Source organism: Triturus cristatus, chromosome 10 (assembly GCF_964204655.1).
Source record: "Triturus cristatus chromosome 10, aTriCri1.1, whole genome shotgun sequence".
Taxonomy (NCBI): domain Eukaryota; kingdom Metazoa; phylum Chordata; class Amphibia; order Caudata; family Salamandridae; genus Triturus; species Triturus cristatus.
The window spans coordinates 540,369,792-540,392,194 of record NC_140593.1 but is presented as its reverse complement, the minus strand read 5'-3'; the positions used below and the strand labels follow the sequence as shown (position 1 = coordinate 540,392,194).

Here is a 22,403-nt window from a genome sequence, read left to right as displayed (position 1 = left end):
CTCCACAGCCACTGCCCTAACCTGAACTAGTCTACTTCCCCTTTTACCTTTTATCCATTCAGCACCCCATTTGCTTACTTTTTGTAAGCTGCTCAGAAATTATCTGTTTACACTCCAAATTTACTCTCTGCCTTATTTGACTACTGCCAAGACACCCACTAGTATTTGAGGGCTTAGTAAAAATAAAACTCAAAACAATTAATCTTGGGCATTAATACACAAAACAAAAAAAACATGACGCGCCATGCTCTGTAGAGCTTAAAACACATAGAATCTGTGAGCTAATGTTTCTATTTATTGAAACTTCCACCCAACCCTTTTCAGCCAAACACAGTTGCACTTCTGTATTGGTTCACAGGCACTTTGTTTTCCTCCAGGGCCCCTTCTCCTAAGGCTGGTTAGTGAAACAGGCAGGTGTTCACCGTGCCCGTCTGGCAACAACACATTTACTATTACCAGAGATTCTCGCCCTGTTGAGTCCTGGAAGAATGTGCGCACTGTGTAAGGACAGTGCTTACAATGGGGAACAAGAAGTCCACGGGTATTAAATGTTGGTCTGACGCACCACTAAGATTTCTGGGTTTCTCGGGCAGACAGGACCAAAAGGAGTAAGGGGGGTGATTAGCTGCTAAGGGCATATGTATTGCTATGGAGATTGTTTGCCACTTCCGAGGAAGTGAGGTAAATGTTCCCGTGTGTGGTGGGAGCCTTGAGGGGGGTTGCAAAGAGGAATGAAACAGCTTGGTATTAATAAAGAGCAAGGAACAAACCTACTGCACATATTTAAAGCCAAAGGTCTCATAATAAGTAATAAAAGTAAATGCGCGCCTAGGTTTTACTGGCTTAGAAAATCTGTACTTGCAAATTTGACCTTTAAGAAGACAAGTATGTTAAACGTCAAAAAGCATGTATTGCACACGACATGCTCCGCAAAAGACACATAAATACGAAGAATGCACAGAGCATTTTAAACTTAACATTTTTAACAGGCCTTAAAATAATGCCAATTGATGCATGGCAGTTAAAAATACATTCATCAGAGGCGCCACTTCTGCCTGTAAATCCCTGTAGCCATCGCCTATATCAGCAAAACTTATGAAGCAAGCAGCATGTGTGCACCTTGTGACAGACCTACCTCAGTAATTGTTAGCACCCCATCAACCCCTTGCCCTCCTCCCATCTTCCTCACACCTCTTGCGATCACATCACAACGACACCAGCCCCCACAACAATCAAAAGTTTCTTTCTGCAGTCCCAGTCAATCCATTCCGGCCAGCAATGCGTGTGACCCTCTGCAGGCCCCCTCCTCCGCACCCTGCCTCTTCCACAGTGAGCTGCTTCTTCACACTATATTGTCTCCGGTTCTCCAACATGCAAGTGACCATTTTTAGGTCTCGGCCTTGCGAAAAGCAGCGCATGCTCTGCTCTGCCATGCAGAGGACCTTTTGGAATCGATATGATTCCAGCGTGCACGCGGGGAGACAAGACAAAAGATGTGCACGCGGGGATTGGATGCTTTACTGGCGGCCTGATACACTGGGAACTTTTTTTTTCTCGCCGCCAGTAAAGCATCCAATCCCTGCGTGCACATCTTCTGTCCCACCCATGACGTGCCGCGCTTGTACTTTTCAGCAGCACGAGCAGCAGTTTGCAGCTCAGGGCAGACAATCGCACCTTTTAGTTACATTGCCTCGGGTGCCAGTCTGCCTGCGCGCCCTGCGTCGCCTCGGGTGCCAGTTCACTGTGAAGCCCTACAGTGCTGCTGTTGCCAGTCGTGTATTGCCTCGATGCCAGTCTGCCTGCGTGCCCTGCAATGCCTCTGTGCCATCACAAGTGTGTACCCTGCTTGGTCGCTGGTGCCAGTCTGCCTGCATGCCCTGCATTGCCTCGGATGCTAGTTCAGAGCCCTACGGTGCCATTGTTACCAGACCTGCACTACCTCGGTGCCAGCAGGGGCGCGAGAACCGCGTTGAATGTCGCACTGTATTGCAGAGGCCTGCAGTGCCTCTGATGCCAGCTTTGGCACTGGTCGGTGCCGTGGCCGCCCGGGTCACAGGCTACCCTGTTAACAGCTCGGCTTACCTTTGCCTTGAGCGCTGTGAAATGCGCTTTGTGGTGTCTCGGCTGATCTCGAGCACGTGATGGATTAATCCCGGCGTGGAATGGCCTTGGCGGCGTCGCAGCTCTCGTCTACTGCAGTGCACACCTGCGGCCGGTGTGGAGATCGGCAGTGTTCAGGGTCCCTATTGCCCCTGTGTGTGCGAGGGCGGCCTCCCGCATTTAGCGTGGCACCCCCACCCCTCATGTGGTGTCTGCACCCACAGATAGCAGGGCTATCAAGCCCCGCACCCTTCTCCAGGGCGCGATGCACAATGTTTCTTGGTCCGGTGGGGATGCATGGGGTGGGCTGCAGCGAAGCCCAATCTTATTATAGGCTCTGCGGGCGTGCGCTTGCACCATGGAGGAGGATCTCTGTTTGGGGGTGGGGTGGACAGGGGATGTTGCACCCATCAAACCTAATCCGTGCGAGGGGGTAATATCTCGGGGTATTATAGCGCAGAGCAGGTCCCTACGTCTGGGTGCACCCTCGGCCGCTTGTGTGTGTGTTTTACTGACATATTAACCTTCAAACACTTCACCGTCCCAGTCACCCCCCAGCCTTGAAGCACCGTGTGCCATCCGAAAGCCCTCTTCTCAGGGTCCTGCTGCTTGTGCCAACCACAGCGGAGCCTTCATCGGGCCCCTCTGGCCTCAGACCTCCTGCTCCTGCTCCAGGGGCCCCCCACACTGGCTTCAGTCTCACCGGGGAGACACGTTTAACAAGCCCCTGCCTCTAGCTTTCCTAACCTGCTCCTGCAGACTTGTTTGCGCGTTCCTGGGTTGTCTGGAATGTCTCGGTTGTCTGTGTGTGCTGACGGCTAAGGGTGATTAGTACCTTCTAATGCGTTCACACAATAGGGGCAAACACTGCACTCGCCCCCGGATGGCCTTTGTCCTGCTCCTTCGTGTGACCCCAGATTAGGAGTGGCACATCCTGAGAGGTTTGCACTAAATTGCCCTCATTAAGTTAAAGCCATTTGTTTTGCTATACAATACCATTAGCAAAGCAAATGGCTTTAACTTAATCAAAGCTGAGACCTATTGCATTTTCAATGCTTGTTTCATGCAGCTTCACGTTATTAGAAGCAGCAGCAAACCATCTATTGCATGATTTGTGAAATATGCGCGCTTCGCAATTCAGTTTGCGCGCTGGGGGAGGCTACAGTGCGCGCAAGCGCACGCCTTACAGGGATCACTGGTCATGACCATTTAGGGGCTAAATATGATTTCAGAATGTGACATATAGGCATTTCCACCAACCATGCGTATATATTTGTATATTACTGCCTAGAATTGAGTAGTGTGTGTAATATATGTACTTTTTATTTTTCAAAGACAAAGCACAGACTGAACAATCATTTATTTAATTGTATTGTTGCTTGCCAGCGAATGGGAGTGCTACAATGGGGTGTTGCGTTCCCAGTGAGGGGATAATTGTGGACCTGTTACTTGTGCAGAACTCACGTCATGCACAACTAATAGTCCACTTTCCTTACAAAGGTGTAGAAGGAAATTAGCATTTTCGAATAAGTAAATGGTAAATGCGCAAAATAACTCTGTAATGTACTATTACATAAGACATGTGAGTGTTTGTGCATGTACACCTTAAAACGTCAGTTGAATTGACATTAAAATTGCAATTTTATTGTTAAATACCACTGAAGTCCTTTAGATGTGATCGACTGCGCAACAGTAACAGTTATAATGCTCTGCTCATGACTTTACGCATGTGATCGTATCAAATGGCATCACTGTTTACACTACGTAAGGCAACTAGCATAGTAAGAAACTACATGTGCTCTTGGACATTTACAAAGAGAGTGGAGGCTGGAAATGTACCGAGCAGATGTTCTTCTATGGACTGCAGGAGTATTAAAGGCTTCAGTACCAGTGTTGACAGCTAGTGTAGCTTACAGATATTAAATAGAATAATTGGTTGTTGCCTTCGCACAAGAGTCAAATTATGCTATCTCCCAGTTGGTATGTTGAGCCATATACAGGATGCATCACATCATGGCTGGAAGACATGTCATATTAACAAATCTTGATCTAGCTATAATAATAATAACCCACATTTGTAAAGCGCAAACAATCACCCGTAAGGGTCTCAAGGCGCTGGGGGCCGTCGGGAAGATTAAGCAAGCTATTGCCCAGAGTCACATGGTGCTGGGCTAATCTACCACCGGCGCCGGGGATCGTACCATGATCCCCAGATTCCGGAGTCAGTCGCCCTGGCCGCGGCACCACACCTCTTCCTCAGTTCCTTAGCTCAGTTTCACCAATGGTTTCTTGGTGCTAAAATTATCTCTTTTCATTTATCATGAAATGACGATACACACAACCCAGATTTAGTTGAAATCAATATGAATATACCGATTTGAAAAGCCAAGTTTTCAGACGCTATTTAAAAGACTTAAACTCAGTTTCAGCACAATGCTGGTCTGGAAGGGAGTTCCACAGTAAAGGTCCCAGCACAGAAAAACTTTGTCCCACTGATCTTACTTTTGTACATCTTGGAATCCTCAAATTTGCTGATGATGAGTGCATAGCACGAGAAGGTACATATTGTGATATGCGCTTGGCTGCAAAAGAAGGAGCCATATATGTAATATCTTTTAAAGTTATCCAAAACAAGGAAAAACCCAAGATTCCGTAAGGACCGGAGATATATCCTATTACTACAAACAATGGTCCAAATGGTAAGCAGTAAAAGAAAAGAGAACGGAATTCCTTTTTCAAACCCTTTTTAATATTCAAACTGTAAATCATTACTATTCAAGAAATAAATCCAATAACTGATGTTCAGTGAGGTGAGAAGGTGTGCGATGCTCAATCAGTGATACAATGATGCAAAATACAGGTATCATCACTTATGGACAGTGCCCTTATACACAAATGTAATAATATTAGCACTGGTCTAGTGCCGGGTGTTGACCACGTTTCTATGCCATCACAATTACAGGATCATCATCAAGATTGAGCAATTCTTCCTCCATAAAGAAAACACGTGGGGAGCTGTGCAGCCGGCAAAACGGCGTATCCCACATTGGACTGTCAGAAATGTTAACAGGAGGCACAAGTCTGTAGAACAACCTCCACAATCTTTCCAAGCACATTTCTCTGACCGGCAGCTGCTTAGAACACCTCATTGTGGAGGTCCAACGTATACAGGCTTGGAAGGCCAGAGTGTTCTGCTTTGATAGTCCAAAATGTTTTGCAACAACCCGCTTGCTCAGTTGCTCAGCTCTCCACTCATTATGATGGAGGCTGTTCTGCAGATTTGGGAGTCTTTCTGCCCAAATTGGGATAGTACCAGGTACAGCGGGATGGCCAGGACCAACAGCACTCAATAGCTCTAATAATCTAGAGGAGCTCACACACAATATGGCTCAAGAAGGGAGGTATTGCATATCTGGGCGAAAGGAACAAACAGTGGTGGTACGGCACAGATAGGGGTGTGTCCTTGCACGTAATAATTTATTTTTGTTGTGCCTCTGTTGTCCTTTGTTTAGCTACATAGTTAACACGCCCTTATTTTTTAATTGATTGTTTTCTTTTTGTTGCCCTAGAATTCTTTAAAGCTGACCTTTAAACGGATACAATGGGATGAAAATTATCATGTATCCTGTATCCGCAAATACCTTCTCCACTGACTTTAAGGGATATTATGCATTGCAGTAAAACTGATTTTCTATTTTCAGTCATGGGCGCACATCTCCCTATCATTGCAGGTTCTGCACTGGCACCCTGTAAGCAGGAAAAACTTCCTACTGCTTCTCTCACATTCCCTGACGTGAAAAAGGATCCACTTCACACCAAATACGTGTTCGCGTCCATCTGCTAAATGCAGCTTTCGATCAAATGTCCATCTCAGAATAGAAATGCCTACCTTCAGTAGATCTCTACAGAAAGGCTTTACTTTTTCTGTCAAAACGTCAAAATTAAAATTCATTTCCAGCTCTAAAAATTTATGAACACCTTGCTTTCCATAGGGCCAACAAGATACATCTATTTCTAATCACACCAACTCCTGAGCACCACATTTGAGTTGGACCACTGAATCTGTTTACCCTCCGTATTCTTGATACTTTAGCAAAAGGTGAGTCCCACACATTGCAATATGAAGAATTAAGTACCCAATCCCGTCTTCACCCCTATAACCTCTTCTACTCACTCAATCATGAGCAGAGCAAATCTCAGGGCCCTACAAAAATACACTTTCTCACACATTAGCACTCACTTGTGCACTCACACACTCTTCCCCACAAGCTTCTTAATATCCATTGCTGCAATCACTGCTCTGAACACTGTTTTCATCACATCAATTTGCTTTTTAGGATGTATCAATCCAGTTGCCACAAAACTGTAGCTCTTCTATGGTTTCTCCTTACCAATTTCTGTGCTACACATGCAGGTCACAACAACCAGTGCCTCTCTTGCCATCCGTCGAGCGTGTTTTTGGAGGAGTGTTATTATTTATTCTCTGTGCTCTCTTCTCCCTGTCCCTCTCCTATATTAGTTGTTATCTGGGGAACTCATTCATATATACTTCTCTCGCCGTCTCTTTATCCATACATATATAAACATACACGTCTTACTATGACAAGATAAAATTGATTTGAAACTACAATAGTGACATATCACTGAATGAGGTACAAAAAGAGAGACTTCTACAAGACAAGAGCTCTGGACCTAACCACCAGATGGTGGATTAATGCACAGCACGTGAATCCAGAAAATTCTTCAAGCTGCAAAAATACTGGTTAGTAACCATTTCGTTGCCTCTGATCAAACTATTCGTTTTAGTATTGTCTGGATAGGCTGTAATGATGTTTGCACCAGATTAACCATAGGGGTCCTATAGGTTTGGAACAATGTATGTCTCAGGATGGATTCCTGAGGGACCCCATAGTGGAGATGATGGGTCAGGTGTGCAATGGTGTAAGGACATTTCCTGTTTTTGGCCAGCTAGAAAAGATTGAAAGCATTTAAAAGCATTGTTACAGACCCCCAGGTTAAAGGGTCGGTCTAGAAGAATAAGATGTTAGACTCTATTGAATGCTGCATATAGGTCTAATGAAATCCATGCAGCTGAGCCACCATTGTCCAGAACGGAAGGTAGATGTTCGGTTACAGCCACTAATTCAGTGTCAGTGCTGTAGGAGGGTCTAAGTCCAGAGTGAGAATAGTCTACCAAGTGTTTGACTTCCAGGTAGTCTGAGAACTTAGTGATCAACATTTTTTCTAGGACCTTGGAGATAGCTGGAATCAACAATATTGGTCTACAGTTGGATAAGACCAAAGGATCCGCAGATGGTTTTTTGAGCAAAGTAATAAATAATACTACCTCGTTCCAAGCTAGTAGGAACTGTACCAGATGCAAGAGATTAAAAAGCTGGCAGAGAAAAGGACTGTGTGTGTCCTGACCTAGCTTCAAGATATGTGGTGTGCAAAGGCCATTCGTTGAACCCGAGGAACAAACAAAAAGGTTTGAGTAAATATCATCCAGACAGCAGGGCTAAGGGCTCAAGATAGGAACTGGAAGAAGAGCTGGGAAGGTTGGGAGAGTGCTGAAGGGGTAGTATTGAAATTGGATAGGGAATTCGTGGGGTAGTTAGGAGGCAAAATTACTATAAATGTAGTTGTTTCGTTCCTGAAAAATGACTAAATAATCACAGTTACTGTGAATGAATATTCTGTTGTCGACTGGCTTCCTGCTGAAGAAGAAGAGGTTTTACAATAGAACGTATTTCTTTAGCAGAGTAAGCTGATGCGGTCAGCTTAAAGTGGTGCAGGCCTTTTGATTAAATCTATTTATAAATATGTGTTGACCACATTAGAATTCATGGTGAACATGGAAAACACCTGCCTGGCCATTTCTCAGAAAATATTTGTCAGGCAGTTACAGATCAGAAAGCACAATGACTTACCCATTGCTGGGAACTGGACTAGTTCTTCACCGGGATTATTTCAGACTAGATAGTTAAAATTGAAGATATTCAAGAATCTCTTCAGCATGATGGCCTTGTGCACTTTTTGTAGTATTGTTTACTTGATCCTCTCACTGTAGCAATGCCTAGATGACCATTAAGGTAAAGCTGTAAGCACACTGAAAAGTTCAGGTGTTAGTGACACAACAGTCAGCTCCTGCACTGATCAAATAGATCAGATAACCTACTCAAATTAATCAGGCATAAAATCGCCAAATACATTCAACAAAGGAACCCCCGCTCCAGATTGGCATCTCCCCCCATACAAGAGAAAAAACATGGGTGGCACATATTTCTCTGCTCAAGCAGATGGAATGTATTACTCCCAAACATAAGATCCACAGATAACTATCTTATTTTCAAAAGACTACTCAAACGTTGGCTCTTTCCTACATAACCACCATACTCAAACATAAATGTGCAGCATATTCTGTGTATATAAACATTTGATTTGATTATACATATGTATCTGGATATGTGTATTTCTTGATATAAATATGTACTTGTGTATCTATGTATTTATTACTTTAATTCTACTGTAAAAAAAAAGTTGACTCTCTCCGATGCACTACCTTATATTTCACCCTATACCGCTCTCAACACATCTTCTCCCTTCACTCTCTGACTCATCGCAAACCTCATTCTTCTCTACTGTGATCTCCAATATAACCCTTTCTAGACTCTTCCCTCCTCCATCCCTCCTAGGATCACTCCAAACCTCATTTTACTACTATGATCTCCCAAACAACCCTTCTAAATTCTTCCCTCACATATCCCTCTTTTGACTCATCCCAAAACTCATTTTACTACAATGATCTCCCTAATCCTTTTCTAGAGACTCTTCCCTCCATCTCTCCTTATACTCATCCCAAACCTCACTTTACTACTAAGGGCTCCCAATAAACACTTTCTAGACTCTTCCGTCTTCCATCCCCCTATTCCCCCCATTATCCTTTTAAATTCAGCTAAAAGAGTCACAGGTCCACCACTCAAATTCATAAAATATAGTTTGTTTTGTCACCATTTATCTGTATATTACGCTATTATTTAGGTCATGCTTTTTAAACCATTGAGCATGTTGAATCCATTACCTGCTTATTTCAAAATTGCCTTTGCCAGTCCCTGTAAATACTCCATTGATGACACTGACTGGATTGGCATGAATGTAAGCAAGAAAGCTTGCATTAACACATCATACTGACTGCCTTGATCAAAGATAGGCAAGATCAAACCTCTTTTGTCCTTACCGTTGTAAACTGAGTAATCCCTCTTTTTGTATTCTTTAATTTGTTTACAGGATGGCACAGAAGAATTACCTCATGGCAAATCTTAAAAATATTTTAAGGGAGGAAAGAATTCAGCTCTGGAAACCTCCCTTTACTAATGAAAACAATGAAGTTGGCCCAGAGTTAAAGGTTTGTGTTTGTCATATCTATTTGTTATGTGGTTTCACCTGGTAACCATGTATTGTAGTTCACAGGACTGATGATCATGCTGGTCGCCAGTTTGCCATTTTTCGGAACTTTTAATTTTGAGATTGATTCCACTCAACCAAGAGTCTGATCTGTACCTGAAGCGTAAAAAGCATGATCCTAAGAAAGCAAGTCTCTTGCTTTTTCCCTTACGCGTCAGGAATATTATTTATGAGAAAAGGTATTGTCAAGTCAGTTAAAGCTTCTTCAAACAAACCTGTTTGGATGCAAAATAACAACCACCTTATACAAAGAAGAGAAATTAAGTGTTGGTGTCCCCAATGAGCATCAACAGCTGTTAATTCCCAACATGTAATTGTGGGCCCCAGCGTATGGCGAAAGGACACAGAGAAAGCAAAGGGAAAATAACATATGTTAACACCTGGCATCAGAATAAAGGCATCAGCACAGCCATGTGGTTACATACCCTCAATTCCATACACTGAATTTAACATGGAGACAAACCGTTGTTATTGCTCATTATTATGTCCCCCCACAAGTGCACACAGAAAGGAAAGGGACTCTGTCCGCTGTCTACAGCTGTATAACATAGCATAAGCTGACATGTATTTGTAATGCGCACGTTCACCCATAGGCATCTTGGCGCTGAATAACAGATGTTTATCAGATGAATGGCTATCAGAAATATGATTTAGTCGCCCATTCATATAGTCTCATCCCATCACATGTGTACACTGAACTTACAATGTCTGGGAAGTGGGCATGAACTATTTTCTTTGCCCCCATTTTAATTTTCTGAGCCATTCTCAGCATGGATCACAGGGATCAGTTATAAGCTTTATACTAAATCAAAATGGAACAGACCTATATCGTTCCCACATCTCTGCAGTTCTTACCCTGGAGTTCCACAGTTCATTCTCAGGAGGGGGCTGATGGTTTAATATTAGCAGGTTATTGAAGTGCCTATGCATTAAAAAGCTAAATTGAAACTTTTAAAATGTTCGTAAATGTGAAAGAATTAGGCATTGGCAGCTAAAAATTAGGTTGCTATCCTGATTTTGATTCGTGGGAGAAACTCAAGTAGATCTAAAGGAGTCTAGTGTGGATGATTTGTGGTCCCAAATGAACCTGCATTGATATGCTTCAACAAAAAGAGAGCAAGTAAAGGAGAAATAAATGACAGTGATATGGTAGAGACTAGCATTTCGCTTCATCTTCTAGAAATGACCCTTCTTGTTAAACTTAACCTTTTGATTTTCGCATGATTAGTTTTGTATGAATGTGGCTTTATTTGATTTATACTTATTTCTGAATTGTTATATATTGTTTTGAGGCTCAAATCATAGAAGTTGTCTAGGCAGGAGTTCACTGCTCACAGTAATGATTCAGTAGGGGTATACTGAAGTCAAATGTTTAAGAACTACTTTTTTAAAGCACACATAACTCCTCTGAATTCTCTGCCCCAGGCTAACTAGGGGAAGCTGAACTAATGAACAACCCCTACAACAAGCAAAGATTTGTGTCCTGTGTTTGAGTTCTGGTGGTATGCACACAGAGAAAGACATTGACAACATTTTTCTAGAAGGACATTGCTGTACTTCAGTTGCATTCTTTTTTCTAACAAGAGTTCTAAATAGTGTGTTTTGTGTATAGTTGTTTGTAGCAATAAGCAAACTTTGTTGCAGTGCTTAATTAGTATGATGATTATAATGACTACAGTGATTTTTCTGCATATCTGTACTTCTAAGCCTTTTCATCCTTCTGTTGAGGAAATTTTTGGCCTCTGGTATTTAGCTATCCTTATGACATATGTATAGTTGCATGTGAATTTCAGCTGATTGCTAATTAAAACCTGCAAGGGACCATTTCTAAGCATTTCTAAGTGGCAGCAAAATCTAGCTCAAATCTATATCGCTTCCTTTTCATCAGTGTCTACAGTGACTTCTTCCCTCTCTGGCTGCTCAAGACTTGCCCCATCTCCTTTCACCTTCCTCAGGTGATATTCGTAGTTCTAGTATTTTCATCTTGTAATTTGACTGTACACAATGCCTCTCTGTAAGCAAAAGAAGGAATATGCTACCTTGTTGACTTTATTCAGGCTATCGGAACACGCCACCTAACACTTTGGTTATTTTTTGTCATGTTTGTTTTAGTTCTAAATATTAACTTTGCACATATGTTTGCATTATTGTGATTGGTCTAACTATATAGCATAAATAGAGGCATTAGCATATCTCGGGGGACTAAATTTGTGCAGCATGAATCTGTTACAGATTCACCTGTTGTGCATGTTTCACTCTCCAGTGGTTGTGCTTGGACAGTGCAACTTTTGATTTTTTTTCGGTATTATCTGTTGGCTTTTCTAGAATATCTCCCCTTGATGCCGACTTGTTGAAATGGGAAATGCCCCCTTGGTGTACAGCCGTGTTCCCTTGCCGAGAGTGCCCAGCTGGAATATCTGGTATCCTGGTTTTTGATTTTGGCTCTTGCCTGAGGCTAATCTATTGTGTGTACGGAGGCCTATGTCTGCCCCTTGACCAGAGAAAGATTCTGGACTGGTCCTGTGACCTGAAAGGACACATCAAGTGTGCCCTCCTTAACACAGTAAACTACTGTCCCTTCTATGGCTTTAGCACATGAGTGGAGGTGGCATCGCACTGTGTTAAGTGAGTTCATAGTTGTGATCAGACCTTTCTATTTATGTCACTGGAGTGGAAGCCTACTGACCCACATGTGTAAAGTTCTATTCCATGCACTAACCCTGTTTCTAACAATAATGTCCCAATTGTATGTTGTGCGTGTTTGTGTATGTAGCCTGTGCGGTACATGTATGGTGTGTATGAGTGAGCCAGCAATGGAGGTCTGTGTGATCCATTTTGGATACCCAATACCAGAACTTTGCACAAGATGTAGTTTGGGCTTATTTTACCAGACAGTGGAAGTGTATTGCTGACACTCTTGAATCTGAATAAGGAGACCTAGATACTGAAGTGAGGGGAGCAAAGACCGTTCTCGTTTTGGAAATTCATTAGGCCTATTGCTTAGCAAGAAGCTACTGATTAGTCTTCCTGAGCACTGCCATTTTGAGGATGTGGGAATGAATTGTGGGACAGCAGACTCTGTTGTGCAAGATGAGGGAAACCTGTAGATGAGGCCACTCTTTTGTCTTGACCTGATTACACTATCAGTTGACTGATAACAGCCAGGCAAGGAACCTCCACCCACTTTGTGCCTCTATTGCGGTTGCTACCGACTGGAGTCTTCCCTGTTGTGAGAAACACCAAGCTAAACAAAGGCTGTGCATAGAGAGCAGCATAGAAAGGGCAGTTGAAAAAGATGAACCACCCGCAAACTGTTTTTGAAGATGTAGATAGTGGATACTTGTCTCCTGTCTGTTTAGTTGTGCAAAAGTGTGAACCCGCTACTCCACTGCTTGTTACCCTGCCAAGTCCTATTTGGCAAAGTAAGGCAGGGTTCCGTAGAGCACTCCTAAGAGCTGGTGTCTGCCTGACCGCATGCTTGCCAGATGTAGGGAGTCTTCACCTGAGTATGACCTCTTGCTGGAATAGCCGTGTACCTGTCCTGAAGTGGCTAAAAGGCTGCCAGCTTGCTTTGAGAGGGGAAGGAGTCTGCCTGCCTTGCAGATGGAATGTATGTCCAGGAGGATCAAGGTACAGCATTGTCCCAGGCATCTTCGGGGCATCTAGAAGGAGATGACTGAGGAAAACATTCTTTGGACGCTGGAGTGTCTGGGTCTGCTGTCTGTCCATGGCGGTTCCAAGTGGGAATCGTGAAGAGTCACATTGTGATCAACACTGTTCTGTGATCTTGAGTAGAAAGTCTGCCTGTCCATGGGCACATCATAATGAGAAGACTGGCCTGTGCGAGACCGCATCGTTATCAGAAGACGGATCTAGAGGCAAAACACCACCTGATAACTGCAAGGGCACTACATTGTATATGATTTTGTATGCGATGTCCCATTTTTAGTGTGCATTAACATACTTTTTATCTAGAAAGAGAAGTACTTGGTCAGACATTAATTTGCCCAAAAGAGGGAAAAAGAAGCTCAGAGGTGGATCATCTCACATGAGGTGATAAAATCTAGGGACCAAAGAACGTTTTGGCTTTGGGTAAATAAATGTTTTAGATCAAACCATTGGACGACCGTTACAAACATTGCACCTGATGATTGGGAAACTTGCATCAAACCTCTCTACGTGGATCCAACAGTAGCCCATATCCAGCTCTGATCTCCAGTTAAAAACAGATGGCCATATGAAACTACCATATGGAGTGGAAGATATTAGAATAGTTGCAACACCAGACGGCGAAGATACCCCTTCAATAACTTCAGCACAAGTAGCCTTAGCGATCAAGTCAATGTGTGCCGCAGGTGCGCCCAGCCCAAATAGCATTCCTGCCACAGTATACAAGTGGACGCCGTCTCGTTGGGCCACAGTGATTGCACCTCTGTTACAGAACTGCAGACTAGGAGGAGGTATAGCCGACACATTGAGGGGCTCACTCTTGGTGCTGATCAGTAAAAAAGGCCCGCGATCGGGTCCGGGGAACTACCGATTTATAGCGTTACTGGACACTGAATGGCAAGTGCTATGCCAGAATATTAAATTAGGAGCTCCAAACTCGGGTGGAAGAAAGGAAGCTGATCCTCCTGTCCCATATCGGGTTCGAAAAGGGCTTGTACATAGAGGACAATCTATTTTGTATTTCCCATCTATTGAAACCACGTTATCCGCTAAGGGAAGGGCCCTGTATGTGGGGTTCGTTGACTTTCAGACCACGTTTGACAGTGTGTCTCGGGTTAAACTCTGGGCGAAGGTAAGCAACTGGGACATCCCTCAAAAGCCTTTTTTACCTTTTTTTCGGATACCTGGGTAAAAATAAAAGTGAACATCGGATGGGCCACTATGAGTGGAATTCTGACAAAAAAAGGTCTGAAGCAAGGCTGCATATTGGTGCCGCTGTTATTTAATTTGTATTTGGCTTACTTACCTGACCATCTAACGCCAATGAGAGCATTTCCACCTAAATTTGCCGGCGCTAAAATCCAAACGCTCCAGTATGCAGACAATACGGTCCTCATAGACCAAACACCAATTGGCCTCCAGAGACTTTTCCAGGCGTTAACAGTTTATTGTAAGGCCAATCACCTAAAAGTGAATACAGCAAAAACAAAGGAGGTGATAATCTCCCAGTAGCAAGCAAAAAGGGGACATGGTTTATCCAGGGAAAGGCCATTGAGGTGGTGACCACCTACAAAGACCATAGAGGCCGTTCCACAGCACATATCACGGCCCAACAAGGGGTAGCAAATTCACTTGAAGGGGCATTCTGTAAAGTGAAAAAATCAATTAATACTCCAGACCTAACCACCCTCCTGAAGCTATAGTGGAGTATGGGGCACTCCTATTTAGAGGCAGAATGACCAATTGGCTGGGTGGAGCACAGTCATCTTGCTACTGCATAGTATTTCAGCTTCCGAGATGCACCTCGCATGCTCAAAACAAAGCAGGCACAGTAGCACACTCTGTGCAATACAATCTAGCAGGTTATAGGCAACCCAGCAACAAATTGGCACACGTTTTTAATGCACGCTTTAGAGTCCTTAGAAGCACAACCATTATGTTCAAGCGGGCTTTCTGCTTACATCCCTGTCCAGTTGTTTGCAAAGCTACTGACAAATAAAGCTTGGTTAAAATCGTCAGACCTGGACGCACAAGCAGTGAAAAATCTGGCCTCAAACCTTTGAGCGAGGGTCAATGCCCCTCAACCTTACAATGAAAAGAGAGCTAATGGGCCTGCGTTTTGGTCTAGTGCCACTGAAGTCCTATGGGTTATGGACGGAGGAACCTGGAGATGAACGATCGGTGATGCCGCATATGTGCAAATGCAGAGTAATCATTGACCCATGTGCTATGTATCTGCGAGGAGTTGGCGATATTAAGGAAATTTTGGCTTCAACCAATTTGGCGCACTTTGAATATTCAAACTTGCCGGAAGCTTTAGAAGCATGGTCGAGAGGGAAATCGGCGCAACTGGCCACTAGCGTTGTGAAATTTGTGCAGGCTGCAACAGAACAAGATCGTAACAGATCCCCTCTTAGTGCATAATGCCCAATCAGCTACTGGAGAGTACCCTGAGACACTCCACCACTTTCTTTTTAACACGCTGGTCAAGAATAGGGGTAAAAACATCATGCTCCTTATGGACTTTTTACTAATTCATTTTAATATATCGTGAGATTCACCTTTTTACAGAATTTATGAATGTAAAATTGTGCATCACAACATTTTATTGCAGAATTTTTTTATCATGCATTTTTTGTAATGATTTTAAGTTATCGTGCCATAAAGAAATACATTCATTCATTCATTTATTGCACTGCTGTGTGATTGCTGGGCTCCGAGCTCGCTTGAGCACCTCCACACTACCTCCCTTAGAAGCCTGTGACTGCCCACCATTGCTGCCACTGAGAGTCAAATACTGAAGGGGTTGTGCTTTGTCCAGTTTGCAGAGCCATAGTAGTGTGAACCTTTAGACATCAAACGCAATTGACTTTAACCCCTTGAGTGCCCGCCCCTTTCCCCGCCCTGTGCCGGCCGTTGCATTAGCGGGTGGGGTTTATGACGAGCTGGTCTCGTCATGGGCACAGCGCAACCGCGGCCCATGACGAGACCAGCTTGTCATGGGCACTCAAGAGGTTAACCACACAGTTGAAGCCCAGTAGTCTCTGCTTGCTCCCTGACCCTCACGAACGGGGTCTGACATGACCAGAAACCACAAATAGGTGCTTATAGATTTCATTTTAAGATTATCTTTTTTCTGTCGTGTTGTTCATTTGTATGACTTTCAGCAGGAGACTCATCTGATGTGAGTCCTTATTTACTAAGCTTTTTTATGTAGCTGTAGAATAGAATCCAAAAGAGTGTGAAAGCTCAGATCCCAGAATGTTTGATTTAAAAATTGTTTTGTCAAAGGAGGTCTCGTAATATGATTGAGTACACAAAAAGAAATTATCCCTCTTTAGATCCATATTGAACAATGAAAAACATGCATTTTATTTGTTTTCATGCTTTGAAAGTAATTTGGTCCTTAAATGTCTGCAAAGGGATCAAAATGGCAAGTGTATGGTATGTGCATTCTATCGTAACAAAAAGACTAAGCTCAGGACCAATGAGAGTATTCACATAAGACCTTTGAGCCAAGAGCTATTGAGGTCTCAGTTGATTCTGCATAAGAATCTTAGAGAGAGGATGTGGCCTAACGGCTAGAGAAGTCTACCTCGAAGCTGGAGAACTGGGTTAGTCTCGGCAGGGACATTCAACATCAAGTAATTCTGAGCAAATCACTTAATCTCCATGTGACTAAGAAAATTAAAGTGTCCATCTGTAATGCAACTGGTGCTCATGTAAAGCGCTTTGGTATCTTCGGTTCAAGTGTGCGGTATATAAAAGTCCCCCCCCAAAAAAGATTGATATTGGACTGGGGTAATCGAGGCAGTGGGCTGAGTTTGTTAGGACTCACGAAACAAATACTTGGGCTAAATTGAACATTGTGGTCTTCAGTGTCCTGCTCCTCTACTGTCAAGCATAATATGACTATATCAAACCTCTCTAAACTCATATAGCAGGTGGAAGTTTCCATATTTAAAACTATACCAAATTAATACCATTGGCCTTGAAGCGAAAAGATAACTCTACAGCATCGTCTTTGAAAGATACAAATTAGACTTCAGTTTAAACAACTTTGTGAGTTGAAATTGATGCTAAACGGAAGATCAGTGCTGAAGTAAAGACATGGATCTCAAACAGGTCCTGGAACATCTTGTTGACCGGCTTCAACACCATTATTCTGCTACAAAGAGACCTTCACTAGAGCAGTTAAACCACTGCAAGATATCAAAGATGAAAAGAATGTTCAGGGTGGCCAATCATGGACTATCACCAAGTAACAATATTTAGCTTAGCCTGACATTTCCATTCCCAGGTTTTTTTAGACCAAAAATACATGTACATCTCTGCAAAAGATAGTCTTTCATACATAATTACCAAGAGCATGGAGAAGTTGACTATTGTAGTGAAGTATTCTAGAAAATATATTGCATTGCAATTTTCCTGAGAAATAACTTTGCAGGTGCATAATCGTATCCCTGATCCTTGTCGCTTGACGCCATCCTCTATCACCTCATCCTCGCATGCCAGCCTATCTTTCCAAGCCACCGTGCTCACATGAAATACCGGCACATATCCTCTCCTTATGTCATCTTTATCTCTTCAAGCCTTTCCCTCAACTCTTCTCCACACCATCTACTAATCCCGCCTCCACCTTTTACTGTACATATTTTGAAGAGGCACCACTCCTTACAAAATGACCTGGCATTCTGCACATAATGTACCATGCCATACCATGGATTATACATTCACATCCCTTTCCATGACACTTAAGCAATTCAGTATACAGCACAATGAGTAACATACCAACCAACATAACCAGTTCTCAACGTCATACCATCATTCAAGCTCTCTGCGTGCACCATCCGCCCTACACCAAATTATATCACACAGTACTGCACTTACTCCCTCCGTGATATAAGCTTAAAACAACATTTCCCTATACACTACTATTCCACCGGTACCTTAACTTGTACAAACACCAATTGTAACACTTCTCCCACATAATGCTCGCCCATAGAATGCTTAAATGCTGCACCAAAAGTATACTTACTAACTACTTCCACAATTCTACGTCATCCCCTTACACCCTTGTCACATTACACCTCTCTGATCTACTGATGCACGATATCCAACAAGAATGTGACGCTATTTCTGCCTTCTACCACTTTATCCACGCCCAACACAACCTGACCTCTCGAACCTTTGTTCAACAACACAAGCGATCACTTCACACAACATCGCTTCTGACCCACATTCGTAGCTGACTGCTTATGTTCTCTATTTGCCTTCCACTAACAATCCCTGCTCCATTCGAAAGCTCAGCTACTTGCTTCCTTGCCACCATGCCATATCTCCCTCTATTTTGTTACAGGCAAGTGTAATTCTTGTCTTACGAATACCGGTCTTCAAAAATGCCCATGATAAGTCACTTTTTTGGTGAGGACCAATGGGGCATAGAGTTACACAGGAACCAAATGAACCCCTCCTCCCAAAGATAGTAAACTTATAACTTGTTCAGTCCTCCACCCTGTGTCGCACTGGACAGCTATCCCTTGAGAGTGTTTCCCAGAGTCCTTTGTTTCTGTACCTCACTCTTGACAGAAGAACCACAACAACTCAAAGTACAAAATACCATAGTTTGTATATCTAGAAACTAGGACAAGGTTCACCACCCAACCTCATTACGTAAACACCAGGCACTCCAGACCCAAAGTAAGCATGAACTAGTATCTACCAATAAAACAAAAGGACCCCTAAACACCATATCCTAACCCATCATCCGGATCCACACCCCTAATCTAAAATAGTTAGTTGAAGCACCAACATACATCTACTCACTTTATCCACACCTAGCCATTGTACTAATTTAACATGGATGTGTTCTGTTCATCAGGCATAGCTGCATCTGGCAAATAGTAACAGATCGTTTTGGCATAGGGCTACAAGACCCAAACCCTCACTTCAAGCCACCACACATATACAACCCTCTGTCTAATAACCATTCACTCTAAGTTTGAAGACTCCTTCCATTTTACCCACTTTTTCTCCGTTGGGTAACACCTTCATAATTCTAACCCACAGCTTGCAAAACACCCACCAGTATCAATCTGAAATTTGCATAGGAATCCAGCATTAGGGATGTCCTGCAGGATGAATCTCAAATACTGAGGGAACTCTACATAAAGGGCTAAGATACTATGTAATTGGTGAATACTGTGCTAATCAAATAAACTGTAGAATAATATTAGAAATGTATGTGATGCCTGAAGTGAGTCTTCACTAGGGAAGTTTATGTCATATCATTCTGTTACTCTGATGGCAGGCAGATGCATATGTGGATGTGGATGATGGCATGGAGTGCAGATGCATATGTGGATAATTTCGTAATGGAAAAACTAACTCTGGTAGAAAAGACAAATTAAATCTTGTGCACAAAAAAGGTAGTTTAAAAGCCAGCTATTGAAAATCACAGTAGACTAATATCAAGACCAATATTATTGCAGCTTCTGTAGTAGTACACATGAATACAAATTCCAGAAAACTAGTGGCATTGGCGAACTTTCACTAGAGGATAAAAGCAAGAAGTTAGTGACCACTGAGAGGTTTGTGGCGATAGGAACTGTAATGAATTTGAGGATTAACATTCTTGCACTGGTTAGCAGATAGTCAATCACCAGAGGGAGAAAATGGAAGGACCCTTACTAGAACAAAAAAAAAAAGCAGAATGTATTTGGTAGATGTTCGCTAACCCATCAATTAGAGTGTCAATAAATGCAGCCAATGCCAGATTAACAGGTCGTCAGAGGTTTACTTTAAAGATTTCTTTGACTATGAGTAATTCAGCTTCGTCGAGATGATCTAACAATCCTTCTCAGCATGTCCTTTATACGGAAACAACTCTTTGGGCATCAAGTAGATGAAGTGATAGGATTAAGAAGGACACCAACATATAAACCATTCACAGACAAATTACAATATTTTTATCTATAGGCGACATGCTAGAAGACTGTACAGTCATTTGTTTTAACCATATCTTTAATGATTTTGGTGCCATACAATACGGTGTCAAATGCAAAAAGAACTATTGATGGACAGAATGCAGAACAATGTCATACATTCACCCCAGTACAGAGATCTGGGCCTAATTCCATCGTTTTTTTGCTCACCATGCCATTCCAGCTTGGACCCAGCCATATGCAAATCAGTCTTGACCCTGTGCCCAATGGGAACAGTCCAGCCCAAACTGCCAGGCCAGGTCCTCCCTGGAATGGAAACCAGCATCCTAGGACCGGTTTCGGGGTTTCACCCCTCTTCAGCCAGGATAGCTTGATTCCACTGGCATGGAGAGCACGGGACTCACGTCTGAGCATACCCGTCCCACTCGGGGTGACCAATGCAAAAAGAACTATTGATGGACAGAATGCAGAACAATATCATACATTCAACCCAGTACAGAGATCTGGGCCTAAATCCATCGTTTTTTTACTCACCGTGCCATTCCAGTTTGGACCCAGCCATATGCAAATCAGTCTTGACCCTGTGCCCAATGGGAACAGTGCGGCCCGAACTGCCAGGCCAGATCCTCCCTGGACTGGAAACAAGCATCCTAGGACCGGTTTTGGGGTTTCACCCCTCTTCAGCCAGGATAGCTTGATTCCAGTGGCATGGAGAGCACGGGACTCACGTCTGAGCATACCCGTCCCACTCGGGGTGACAAATGCAAAAAGAACTATTGATGGACAGAATGCAGAACAATGTCATGCATTCACCCCAGTACAGAGATCTGTTGTTTTTGCATTTGTCACCCCGAGTGGGACGAGTATACTCAGACGTGAGTCCCGTGTTCTCCATGCCACTGGAATCAAGCTATCCTGGCTGAAGAGGGATGAACCCCGGAAACTGGTCCTAGGATGCTTGGTTCCAGTCCAGGGAGGACCTGGCTTGGCAGTTCGGGCTGAACTGTTCCCATGAGGCACAGGGTCAAGACTGATTTGCATATGGCTGGGTTCAAACTGGAATGGCATGGTGAGCAAAAAAACGATGGATTTAGGCCCAGATCTCTGTACTGGGGTGAATGTTTGACATTGTTCTGCATTCTGTCCAACTGTTGTTTTTGCATACAATACGGTGTGGCAACTAGAGTAATTAGGTCCAAGCAATAGCCCTCAAATCAGTTTAAAACCAAGCTTTTTGGCTTATCAGTCATTTACTTTACCACTTGCCCGGCAGACATGGCAACCAGCCGCCAAAGAACAGACAGGTGTATTTAAGGACAACTAAGGAAGGATGTCTTCCACACCAAACCACAGTTGCCACATTGCCATTAACTGCAACACTTGTGCCAAAGAAAAGCCACAGTTGGTTTCTAAGATGTTAGCTAAAATAACTTCAGCTTGTTGGTTTTAGACAATGTTATTGATAAGATATTTGTTCCTCCAAACACTGTATCTGTTTTTCTTCTCATTTACAGTAATATCTCTGAGGATTCACCCTTGTGATGTACGATAAGCACTTTAAATGCTACAGTAAAATTAGCTATATCAAGGAATGTACTACTGAAACGTCTTTCAGGAAAATAACTCATTAAGTTAATGAATGAAATTCTAGTGTTGCCCCAAAAAAGACTTGTGGAGGAGGAACATGTTGGAGCAATGTCAAGGAATATATTCAGTATTTCTGAAGAAGAATGATAAGCTCAGACCAATATTTTACTTGGGCATCCCTAGTCATTATGACAGAACCTCATGTTTGAAGATGAAGACTACGCATATTCATTCCCTTGCTGAAAGCAGTAGTTTACACCATCACCACAAACCCCATACATCTTTGGTGAGCCGCTCTTTCAAATGAACGAGAGCATATTTGCAAACATGACTATTAAAAATAGAATCTCTAGTGCAAAGTTAAATTTGTTGCATATAGATATCCGAATCAGTTTAATACAAGTCAAGTTTTTTTGCTTTAAAGAAGAAAGGAGAAGTAGCTCTGAATGTGTAGAAACATGCAGACAGATTCAAACGTTTCTATAATTACCCAAGGAGTGCAACAAATAAAAAACGTATTACCATAAATATCTCCTTTCTGCTCATCAGAAAAATTGAACAGAAGGAAGAATAGCCACATTTTGTTTTTGTTCTTTAAACAGCTACTTTAATTATGCTCCGTGACCTGACCTGCCTTTC

General features: G+C 42.9%; 1 protein-coding gene across 1 annotated transcript in view; it reads left to right on the top strand.

The window, feature by feature from the left end:
• The window catches only part of NUB1 (negative regulator of ubiquitin like proteins 1), a 260,190-nt gene that overhangs the window by 11,876 nt on the left and 225,911 nt on the right, over positions 1-22,403 (top strand). The window contains exon 2 of the mRNA XM_085632023.1: positions 9,388-9,505. Within this exon, the coding sequence (XP_085488149.1) occupies positions 9,389-9,505 (117 nt within the window). The 5' untranslated portion in view covers position 9,388. The remainder of the gene's footprint in view (positions 1-9,387; positions 9,506-22,403) is intronic.